At 39.4% G+C, this 12,432-nt stretch overlaps 2 protein-coding genes across 3 annotated transcripts in view; both read right to left on the reverse strand.

Annotated features, from left to right (window-relative positions):
- Positions 1 to 12,432, reverse strand: part of EPS15 (epidermal growth factor receptor pathway substrate 15) — a 121,855-nt gene that overhangs the window by 9,566 nt on the left and 99,857 nt on the right. For both annotated transcript variants that reach the window (XM_079776933.1, XM_079776934.1), the window contains exons 20-21: positions 8,723 to 8,792; positions 201 to 277 (exon numbers count right to left, since the gene is read on the reverse strand). In XM_079776933.1, coding sequence (XP_079633059.1) covers positions 201 to 277; positions 8,723 to 8,792 — 147 coding nt within the window. The remainder of the gene's footprint in view (positions 1 to 200; positions 278 to 8,722; positions 8,793 to 12,432) is intronic.
- LOC307103043 (ribonuclease H2 subunit C-like) lies at positions 284 to 2,493 on the reverse strand. Its single transcript, XM_079776930.1, is given in 2 exon segments — positions 284 to 2,319; positions 2,322 to 2,493. Coding segments are annotated over 2 exon segments (486 nt in total). The 5' UTR covers positions 2,386 to 2,493; the 3' UTR covers positions 284 to 1,897.

Genomic DNA, 12,432 nt, shown 5'->3' on the forward strand with positions numbered 1-12,432 from the left:
AGAAAACTATAATTACCTGTGCTATCACCATTGTCTTTATGAATAGAAATACGTACATCTACTTTAATTATATCTTATCTTCCATTTCTATTTGAAATCAAGTTGCAAAGTCTGTGAGGGGGTTATGTAATTGAAAGGAAGGATTGCTCTTTTGGTAGAAACAATGTATTTTATACCTTCCCACTAATCACTTCGGATACCTTTGACAATGTGCTGAAGTCAGCAAATCCATCTTCAAATGATTCATTTCCAAAAACAGAAGCAAAGGGGTCTGTGGCTAAAAAGGAATAAAGAACATCAATGCGATAGGACAGAAAGACATCAAATTCATGTCCTCTTTTGGTTGGTAACATTTCAGAGAGGTGAAAAACATCTAATCCCAAATATCAGTTCCTGCATTTCTGACTTAAGTCCAAGAAGACAGTGAGCACATTGATATTCCTACACGATAAATGCATTCCTTTATATAAATCAACTGATAAATAATTTAAGATAAAAAACAGGTAAACTAACTCTAGGTAAAGCATTGAGGACTCTAGAATACATGTCACATAATATATTTATAATAACGATATCAAGAAGTAAAGAAAGCTAGACTACATTAATTCCTATTTCACACCTATTCTCCAAGGCCCATTTGAATGCTACCTCATCCACAAGGCTTGAAATAACCGAGGCATCTCTAATTCTAAGAACAAGAAGTGATTTCTTCCTTTTTTTGTGGCACTGACTGCATTCTAGTTTGTACTGTAATTATCTATGATTGACATATCACCCTTTACTAGATTTTAAGGTCCTTAAAAATAGGGAATAAGCTTAGCCAATGAAAAATGAAGGGTCAAAAAAACATATGTTGACTAGCACATCTAGGAAAATAAGAAAATAGAGTTCCTACCCCTGGAAAGCTCACAGTCTAGTGAGGAAGATGTAAACAAACTATAATAAAACCATCTTAATGAGCTATTTGAGATATGAAAAACATGTCGGAGGAGCCACTGTCGGGGAGAATTAGGAAAAGTATCAAAGAAGACTAACATTTGAGCTAGGTCTTTTAAATAAGGGATGGAATCTGCCAAATAGATGAAGGTAGGAGAAAGCAAGCTATTCCAGGCAGAAGGCACAGTAATTGCAAAAGCATTTATGTAACCACTGCTCCACAGGCATGATACATTATCTGTTCCATCATGGTGCACTTACCACATGGACTAACATTTCTGGCTGGAATGAACTGATCTACTTTGAGATAGGCTTCACCTGTTCAGGCATAGGGCCACCAATAAAGTCAAAGAATGTTTATAGGAATTTCTGCTTGATATCGGAAAGCAGGAAAGAAGCAAAGGAAGGAGAGGAAAGAAATCTGCAAAAGAGAGTGTAAGACAGAGAAAGCAAAGAGGTGCAGAAAAATCTCCTATCCTTCCTCAACTCTTCATCTTTATATCAAATCAGTTTTAGAACACTGTGCCCAACCACTCACTGAAATGTGTAAGTGTGCCTTTACTCTAAAAATGAGTATACCATGGGCATAAACAAGACGGCAAGGAACATATAAAGGGGTGGGCAAAAGTAGGTTTATAGTTGTGAGTACACGAAATATGGAGTTTATTCTTATATTATTACTAGAGGCCCAGTGCATGATTGAATCATGCACGTGTAGGGTCCCCTACACGCTTTCGCTTTTCGCGGTGGAGCTGGGTGCCTGTCCGCTGGTGCACCAGGCCTTTCAGAAGCCTCTGGTGCCGGAGCAGACAGGCACCCAGGTCCCCCACTTTTGTTTTTGTTTTTGTTTTGTTTTTGTTTTTGCTGTGAAAGAGCTCATTTATTGGGGTGGTGGACTCAGTGGATCCAAAGTGGAGAGCTGGTGAAGGGATCGGTGGCTTCCAGTTTTAAGCGCTGGTTCTCAGTCCTGCGGCACCTGTTTATGGATCGCTTCGGCGAGGCTGGGCCAGGTCAGGGCCGCACGCACTTTGGCATCCGGGCCAGGGATGCTCTCCAGGCCCCACAGGGTGAAGCGGGTGAAACTGGCGGAGGCACGAATAAAGCAGTCGAAGTCCCGCTCCAGCGCCTCCGAGGGTTCCACCAGCTCCTGCTCGTCCTTGTCGGATCCCGCTGAAAAGTCCTGCTTCCCCACCGACTTCTCTTCCATCACCATCACGTATCCCAGCAGGCCAGGTGGCACCTCCACCTCCTCGCCCCTCAGACTGTGGCCCCGAAATGACACTTCAAGTCCATCAGGACCCTGACGGATGGCCGGGGTGAAAAAGCGCCCCACAGGGGTGGGCCGGTTAACCCGGACTTCACAGGGCAGGAGGTGCAGCGTGTGCGCAGAGTGACGGGGCGTAGGTGGATGCGGTGCTTCTCCATGTCTTCCTCGTCGCTGCTCTCCATCCTCTGCCGGGTTTCCGTGGCTCGCTGACTGAGGCCAGAGCTCGCTCCCCCACTTTTGATGGTCCGCGGCCGCTGAGGGGGGCTACCCTGCTGTTGAGAGGTACAGGGGGCGGGACCCCCTCAGCGGCCCCGGATCTGGCCGTTGAGAGGCACAGGGGGCGGGAGTCCCGCCCCCTGCGCCTCTCAACAGCAGGGTAGCCCTGCTCAGTGGCAGTGGATCCGCTCAGTGGCAGCGGATCTGTGCCTCTCAATGGCCAGGGCCACCCCGAGTCCCGCCCCCCAGCCTCCCGCCGCCCAATCGTGGGCGTAGCGGAGTGATGGTAATTTACATGTTACTCTATTATTAGATAGGATGTATTAATTATTATATTATTTATTTGTATTACAACTGTAAACCTACTTTTGTCCACCCCTGTATATTATTTTTGTTTTATTTGTCCCCAAGATACTCATGGGGTGGAGGAAGTATAGAGGAGTAGTGAGAATCATAGACAAAATCAGTCCTTTAGGGATATACCAACAACTCTGAGCCTGAAGAGGATGTTGAAAGTCCAGAGTTACAGGAAATCCTGGAGCTTTAGCTATGAAACATGCTTTATTATTACTACATATCTGCTGAGTCCACAGCTGGGGCCCAGCCTAGCCATGGCTGGTGTTTCAGACTTTCCCTTCCTTTTCCTCCTCTTCCTGTTATTCCTGATTCCACAGCAGCTGAGGTACAATCAGGGTGCAGACGCTCTCCTGATTGGTAGACAGGTAATGAGGGAAAAGGAGTTGGCTCATTTCACTGGAGAGACTGAAAAATCAGCTCCATGCTTTTCCCCTGCCATTGTCCCACAGCTTTTACAAGAAGTCATAACATTTGGCAACAGTGCTGAGTTAGGTCAAGTTTGACTGAAATTTTGTGAAGTGACTGAAATTTTGTGGCGTGTACTTTGGGAAAGAAATGAATAAAAAAACATGACATTTATGTATGAAGCGTATGCTACTGTAGCTTACTAAAGTTTTTCTACACTTTCTTCATCAGAATAAATGACCTATTCAGCATTGGTCCAAACACTGGGAAATGTATCCTGGATGAACGACAAAGCATTTTTGCCCAAACTAGGGAATTGATAAGAGTTTGGCTAGAACTTTCTCAGATATCGATCATGATTGATAGGAAGCAGAGGCCCACCCAGAAACTGGAAGGAGTCGCTGAGTGTGAACTTGTTTAGCTCATGTGTGAGACACCTGCTGAGGAGTCCCAGGAATGACACCTGGAGAGGAACTCAGCAGGTGGCTTTCTTCCTATTGATGCACACAGGAGCTATGAGCCAGCAAAATCAGGCTTTAAATGCAAACGGGACCCTCTTCTCCCCAAGAATAAAGGTAATGAACACTGTGGAAAAATACATGAAAGCATAATAAAAAATGCCATCTATAATCTCATTTCCAGAAATAACCCATAACAATATTTTACGTTTTTAACAGCTTTTTTGCCGGAAGCTAATTTCAGCGTGTCACCAGGGCTGAATTATCTGGAATGGTTACGGGCATTTCCCCAAACCTGAAAAGGATGCATAAATGATTGCTTGCTGCCAAACAGCTGAGGGCATTTCAATCTACATGTTATTGCCTCCTCCTGGTCAAACACCTGAACAGCCAGAGGCAGTTCCCCCTATCTGACAATGGATTCTATATACTAAACCCTGGCTTTTGATATGTATATCTACCTTGCTTTAGGACAATTTGTTAATAAAAAGCAAGGGGTCCAGAGAGACAGAGAACTTGGTTTCTTTAGCTAAGTTTTCTCTGGCTCCCCAATATGCCTTCCAAAATTATGTTTCATCTCTGGATTCTTGATTAATTTAAACACAGCGCCTTCTCCAGATTCCTGAATCCTTCTACATGCTGGATTAAGACCATTGCCACTTTTTATCCTGGTATTTTTTTTCCATTACATATTTGAGGATCAGACTATGTTGATATGCTTTTTTTGTGAAGTGTGATTGATAAAGCTACATTTTAGGCATGTCACTTTTTATCCCCTTATCCCCTTATGATTTAATTTATAGCATTCATAAGTACCTAACATATTACATATTTGTTTATTGTCTATCTTTCCCATATAAGCTCTATAAAGACAGGAAGTTTGTTTTGTTCGCCACTGTATCTTCAAGGCCTAGAACAAGGTCTGGCAAATAGGAGATAACTTATATTGTTGAAAATATTGGGAGGAAAAAAGAGTATAGAAACCATCTACTTATTAGGAATCTTCCAAACAGATATCATAACATTTCTTAGCACAACCAGGTGAACAACAAGGAGTAAGTAAAACCAGTTTTTAAGACTCACAACTAATTACCATAAAACAGCTGTCTACCAGAGAATCCTGGGAGGAGGAGAAGGAAATCTTTTCTTCCCTAATGACCCGTTTATGACCCACAAGATAATCAAGCTCAAGCCAGTCACAAAAAGATAAATATTACATGATTCCACTTATATGAGGTACCTAGAGTAGTTAAATTAATAAATGCAGAAAGTAAAGGGTGGTTGCCAGGGCCTGTAAAAGGGGGTAATGGGGAACTTTTGTTTAACGAGTATAGAGTTTCAGTTTTGGAAGATGAAAAAAGATGGATGTATGTGATGATTGCATAGCAATGTGAATATACTGAATACCACAGAACTGTATACTTAAAAGTGTTTAAAATGGTAAATTTTATGTTATGTATATTTTACCACAATATTTTTTTTTTAAAAACCACTTATCAGAACAAAATAAACAATATATCCCATCCCCAGGATTTTCATCCACTGGGCTCCTATCATATGCTCTGTGATTCATCCATTCATTCAGGAATAATATGTGGCCAGGCATGGTTTAAGGTTCTTGGAATACATCAGTGAATACAAAGATCCAAGTTCCTATGGAACTTAAAATTTAATGGAAGGAGGAGAAGTCAGATAAGAAAACAAAGCCATTTATCTGCCCTAGCTGGTTTGGCTCAGTGGATAGAGCATTGGCCTGTGGACTGAAGGCTCTGGGGTTCAATTCCAGTCAAGGGCACATGCCCAGGTTGCAGGCTTGATCCCCAGTGTGGGGTGTGCAAGAGGGCAGCCGATCAATGATTTCTCTCTCATCATTGATGTTCTATCTTTCTCTCCCACTCCCTTCCTCTCTGAAATCTATAAAAATATATTTTTTTAAAAAAAGAAAAAAAAGTCATTTATATAGTATGCTGGAAAATAATCAGCCATAATGAAAGAAAAAAGAGTAGAGAACAGTAAGGTCGGAGTGCTGGGATGGGTGGTGGTGCTTGTAAATGTTAAATAGGGTGGCCAGAGCATGCCTCACTGAGTGACATTTTGGTGAAGATTTGTTAGAGGTAATGGAGATCATCATGTGGACAGATGAAGGAAGACCATCCCAGGAATAAGGAACAGTTAAGGGGAGAGCCTAAGGAACACCATCCTGCTGTTAGAGCAATAGCACAAAGGCCATGTGGCTGGAGCAGAGTGAGTAAAGGGAATAATGATAAGAGAAATTGTTAGAAAGGTACCCACTGTAAGCCTTTTACTGGATATAGTTTGAAGACAGAGCCAGTAAGATTTCTTCAAAGACCAGGGATAGAGAGAAAGAAAAAGAAGAACCAAGGATGATTCTGAGGTTTCAGGTCTTAGCAATGTTAAAGATAAATTACCATGAATTAAAACTTTAAGAGAAGCAGGTTTGGGAAGGAAGATTAGGTGTTTGAGGATATTAGAAATGTTATGTTAGATTTATCTAGGAGCTAATCAAGTGGAGATGTTAATAGGTAGTTGGGTGTATGAGTCTTGAGTTTGGGGAAAAAGATGTGGCTAGAGATATAAATCAGCATATAAATATGTACATCCATGAAACCAGGTGAAATCCCCAAGGGAGTACAGATAGAGAAGAAACGACGTCCAAGGTGTAGGGCCTAGAGCAGCACAACATAAAGAAATTGGGGGAAAGAGGAAGAATCAGCAAAGGAGACACAAGGAATGATCAAAAAGGTCAGTGGAAAACCAGAGACCTCAGATGGGCCCACTGTTTCCATCTATTACTCCTTCTTTAACCTTGTGAAATGGCTTCACATGTGAGAATTAAATGAGACCAATTATGGAAAAATGGTTAGCACATAGAGTGCTGGAATTATGCAAGTGCTCAATAAGTGGTATCATTATTATGATTAACAACAATAAATCTTAGTCCCTTCCAGGCTATTATAGTCATTTATTCTACCACTTTACAGGAAATGAGCTTGAAACTGAATTGAAAGAGAAAACCAACAAAGGCAAAAGAAACCTCCTACAGTAAGACTGCAATCCACCACTTCAGCCGTAACTATCTGTATATATAAAAGCCTAAGCCACAGGCCCACCGGCCACTAGTTATGATGTGCACTGACCACCAGGGGGCAGACGCTCAATGCAGGAGCTGCTGAGCTGTGGTGACTTGGCAGCTCTGGTTCTCGGGTAACGCACCCAGAACCAGAGAGGAGGGAGCCCGATTCTGGGGTGCCAAGAACTGCCCTCTCGCAATCCAGGACCCCTCAGGGGATGTCGGAGAGCCGGAGGCCAGGCCGAGGGACCCTACTGGTGCACGAATCTGTGCACCGGGCCTCTAGTTCCTCTATAAATATTCTTTATCAAAAGGTCTGTTTTTCCTTAAACATGCCCTATCTGTCCTACCTCCATTCCTTGTTCATGTTACTCTCTTTGCTTGACATAGTCTCTTTCCATAACTACTTATTAAAAACCCCAGACCATTCTTTCAAGGCATACCGCAAAAGCCATCTTCTGCTTTTAAATCATTCATGATTTACCCTAAATGGAGGTGGTCTCCCTTTCTTTTAAATTTTTGCAGTTCTAATGAACTCTCGTGGCACTCACCATTCTTTAGTGTGGGCAACTGAGAGTTAATTATAAATGTATTAACCTTTCATTTTATTTTCTTAGGGTATCCTAATTATATAATATACATAGCAATATATGAATTCACCAGTTTAATAAAGGAAGTCTAAAAAAGCATATGTATTTTAAAAAGATATAATTTAACCACTGTTACTATAATAAGCCTTTTAAAAATCTTATTTGCTGTCATTTAAAATTTTGGTTTAAATCAATACCCCATACAACATTAAATCTTGTTTCCTCCTTCTTGCTACTCATGTTGGAAGCTAATTTTCAAACTGAAAATAAGTAATGCATAGTGCTAAATTCCATCTTGTTACAATTTGTACAATACAAGAAATTCAAATTGTGAAGGCCTTTCTATTATCTTTCTCTATGCCCATAATCCTTAATTTGTCACAATCAACAAATTTTTTGTACTGAATAGCTCACCCTATTTCCATCTGAAAAATAAGGCAGTCTATTTTCAGCATGATATTGAAGTACTGACTTGTTTCAGTTCACTTCCCTCTAATTTCCTGCTCTCCTACATAATAGCTGGTTTATTTGTAAATTATCAGTGAGAAAGAAGCAGAGTTAGTTAAGAAAGCTTTTAGACTCTGTCAGACTTAGCTTTTCTTTTTAATATATTTTTTATTGATTTCAGAGAGAAGGGAGAAGGAGAGAGAGATAGAAACATCAATAATGAAAGAGAATCAATGATGGGCTGCCTCCTGCATCCCCCTACTGAGGATTGAACCTGCAACCTGGGCATGTGCCCTTACCAGGAATTGAACACGCGACCCTTCAGTCTGCAGGCCAACATTCCATCCACTGAGCCAAACCAGGTAGGGATGTCAGACTTAGTTTTGAATCTCGGCTTTACCTGGCTCAAATCTAGTAAGCAGTATCATCTTAAGTTACTCAATGTTCTGGGTCCTCAATTTCTTGATCATTAAAATGGGAATATTACTTAAAGGTTATTAAAAGGACAAATGGAAAATTAGGTACCATAAACAAAGCATGTCTTATTACAGGACCTATCCACTATTTGGAAAGTTATTATAATTACTTATTGGAAGCCACACATTTTTAAATCTAGGCCAAGATCCCTAGGAGTCAATGCTGACTTTGAAACTGCCAAACAACACTGCTTTTAAAATGGAAAAAAAAAAAGTTATTGGTTTTACTGACATTGGCTAGAATATTTATTATAGTAAAGATCTTCAACATGAACAATAAATGAGAATGAATAATAAGGAAAGTAGAAAGTGATAAACACTTGTCATTATTATTATTGGTAGATTACAATTGGATATAACTATGCAATAATTTTAAAGCCATACATAAGGAAATAGAACAAATACATTTGGAGACCAAAGAAAAGAAGCTTAAAGAAAAGGGTAATGCTTACTGTTCAAAGAAATGGATGTTTTCTTACCTGAATCACTAGCTGCAACAACAACTGTTCCACCGGGAGCAAAAGGATCGTTGTGTTTCAGTGTTTCTACCTAAACAAGTTATACAGAACCATGACTGAGAGAGGCAACATTTCATAGCTGAAACCTCATTGCCACACCAAAGAAAATATTCTTTACAGACTCTAAATTCATTAAGGAATACGGGTATTAGGAACAAATGTTCCCCCTTACTAATCTGCAATCTTATTAAATCAAAATGATACATATCATTTTCTAATCTTTTTATTGTGAAATACAATATCCACTCATAAAACTGTATTAATCATATGTACAGTTTAACAAATAAGTATCAAGTGAACACATATGTAATCATCTTCCAAGAAACTGCCAACACCTCAGAAGTCATGTGTTCTTCTCCAATCCCCATGCCATCCCTCCTCTGTAGAGGTAATTATTATCTTGACTTTGGTAGTATTCATTCCTTTTTTCTTCATAACTTTGACACATGTATAGATGCACACTATTTTAACTTTTTATTTTGAAGTAATTTTAGATTTCTAGAACAGCTGTAAGGATAATACAAAGCTCCCACATTCCCTTCACCCAGCTTCCTCTAATGGTAATATCTCATATAATCATGGTATAGTTATTAAAACTGAAGAATTAATACTGGTACAAAACTATAAACTATAGATTTTTATTTGGATTTTAACAGTTTTTCCATTAATGTCCTTTTCTTATTTCAGGATGACATACTACATTTAGCATGCATACTATTCTCTTAAATATCCTAGTATTTAATATCAGAAAATCCTAGATTTCCATTTTCTATTTGTTATCTAAAAATAGTTTAGCATTCTTTCCCTTAAAGAAAACATGCACTTGTGTACTGGGGAGAGGGAGCAGGGAAGGGAAAGGGAGAGGGAGAGGGAGAGGGAGGGGGGTTTCTGTTAAAAAGATTCTGCCATTTTTAAATATGCCATGTAAAACTTTGTACCAAGTAGCAAAGGTGAGTAGCTATGAGTGAAGACTTTACCAGAAGCCAGTTGTCTTCCCACTTTACTTTAGTTTTTAGTCATAGTCAAACAAATTGTGTATTTAGGAAGAAAACTGAATTTTTTCTTTCTGGCATCAGGCTCTTTTTAAGAGGCCATCCAAAAGCCTTGGTAGACAGTAAAAGGGGTATGAAAAGAGTTTTGCAATATTTATCTCCTACTCTGACTCCTGGCTATCAATGTCATCTATTTCTAGTCATCAAGAAATTGGATATTATAACTGGGTGTCAAAGGATAATGCAGAGCTCAATTTATAAATTCCCAAGTAAAACAAGTGTATTTGAAAAGAGAAAAGTAATGCTGAGACTTATATTCTCTGTTTATAAAAGAGGACCCATTAAAACTACTAGCAGAAATAATTATTACTAATGCAGTTTTGGAATTGAAAATGACAGTACTTAACTGATGCCAATGATATTATTTATAAAACTAGCACATTAGCTTATATGCTGATTATATCTGCTGAATAATGAATAGCAATCAAAGAAAAAAATTAAGCTGGTCTGTATAGGAAATAAATTTCCATGGTTCCTAATATAATCATCAAAATATTGGTGCGAGACAGTCACTGGCATGATAACTTAAATCACCAACTATTATTGCTCTTCTCTTGACTTTGAGGGGAAAAAAACCCAGGCCTGTTTTTAATAATAGTTTGCTAGTTTTGTGTACTATTACAGAGAGAAATGGAAAAAGCATGCCTACATGCATGTCAGGTTTAATTTCTATTCCTTCACCAAACACTGTGCAATCACTCTAAAAGGGCAACGGGCTAGCAAGGGAAACAAGATGGAAGTGTAGCCCATCTATCCTATATAATAATCCTATATAATAAAAGGGTAATGTGCAAATTCACTGAATGGCGGAACGACTGGTCGCTATGACGTGCACTGACCACCGGGAGCAGATGCTCAATGCAGGAGCTGCCTCCTGGTGGTCAGTGAGCTCCCACAGGGGGAGCGTCGCTCAGCCAGAAGCCAGGCTACGGCTGGTGAGCACAGCGGCAGTGGTGGGAGCCTCTCCGGCCGCCGCAGCAGTGCTAAGGATGTCTGACTCCCAGCTTAAGACATCAGTTGGACATCCCCCAAGGGCACCCGGACTGCAAAAGGGTGCAGGCTGGGCTGAGCGATTCCTCCCGCCCCCCAAGTGCACGAATGTTGTGCACCGGGCCTCTAGTATATATATAAAAGGCTAATATACAAAGTGTCCCCTCGGGAGTTCGACTGGGAGACTGGAAGTTTGAGTTGTGAAGATTAAATAAGGTAACACAAGAAAAGAACTTCGCACCATGCCTGGCATATAGAAAAGATTAGATAAACAGCTATTATTATATTATCAATTTGTTTTTTGTTTTATTTTGTTTTTAATGGAGATATATTAAGAGCAAGTGCAAGCTGCTTTAGAAATCTGGGGAGAAAAGAGGAAAAGTAAGAATAAGTGGCAGAAATATTTCACCAGTATAGAGGAACAGGAGAAATTTGTTTATTTTAAAATTAGTAAAAGCTGCTTTGGCTTTTTTATTCTTTAAATGATACGAGTGAAGAATGAGAGGGTAGAATAAGGTGAGAGGGAAAGAATTCAGGTTACAGCCAATTTAAGAAGAATTTGGCAAGTGGGTCCACACTGCAAACTATGTGTTATAGGAAAACACAGTATCCAGTAGCCTGTGGAAACCACAAATATTCAGTTACGGAGGCATTTGCTCAGTTTTACATCAATGGAAAATACCAGTTGTTGGCCAAATACTAGTAGTTCCTTACCAAATACAGTAAGGAAGCAATTCAAGAACACCAAAATCTATTATCTTTAAAACATTCAATTACTCTTGTAAGAAAGTATTTTCCTTTTAAAAATTTTTTTATTGAATTTATTGAGGTGACATTGATTAATAAAATTATATAGGATTCAAGCATATAATTCCATAATACATCATCTGAATATATTATTGTACTCATCACCCAAAGTCAAGTCTCCTCTGTCACCATTTACCTCTCCCACCCCTTTATCCTCTTCTACCTCCCTCCACCCCTTCTTTCCTTTGGTAATTACCATACTGTAGTCTGTGTCTAAGAGGTTTTTCTTAGGAAGTATTCTCTTTTTTCTTTTTTTAATCCTCACCTGAGGATATTTTTTCATTGATTTTTTAGAGAGAGTGGGAGAGAAAGGGAAAGACAGAGAGAAATATTGATGTGAGAGAAACACATCGATTGGTTGCCTTCTGCAAGAACCCTGACCAGGGCCTGGGCTGGAGAGGAGTCTGCAATCGAGGTACGTATCCTTTCGGTTCACAGGCCAATGCTCTATCCACTGAGCAAAACTGGCTAGGGCTTAAAGAAGTATTCTTAATCTAAGAGTGTTGAAAGACAAAATTTTTGCTTCAAATGCCTGTCACTCAACTGATCCTTTCTGGGTCTGGTTTACTCATAAACATGAAAATCCTGCCTCAAAAAAACAAGTCTCCAAATAATTTTTTTTTTTTTACAACTCTCAAATTACTCATAATTATTGAAATTAAACAATAGCTACATAAAAGTTTGTTAGAATATTTAATTGTATTACTCTATTTTAAATATGTTTAAATACCTATGATATAAAGATTTTGTTTTTAAAGCTCCAGATGATAAACCACTTAGTTGTATAACCTTGGCTGTGCTAAGTTAATTTTTCTGAGTCCC

This window comes from Cnephaeus nilssonii (assembly GCF_951640355.1).
Source record: "Cnephaeus nilssonii genome assembly, chromosome: 7".
Taxonomy (NCBI): Eukaryota; Metazoa; Chordata; class Mammalia; order Chiroptera; family Vespertilionidae; genus Cnephaeus; species Cnephaeus nilssonii.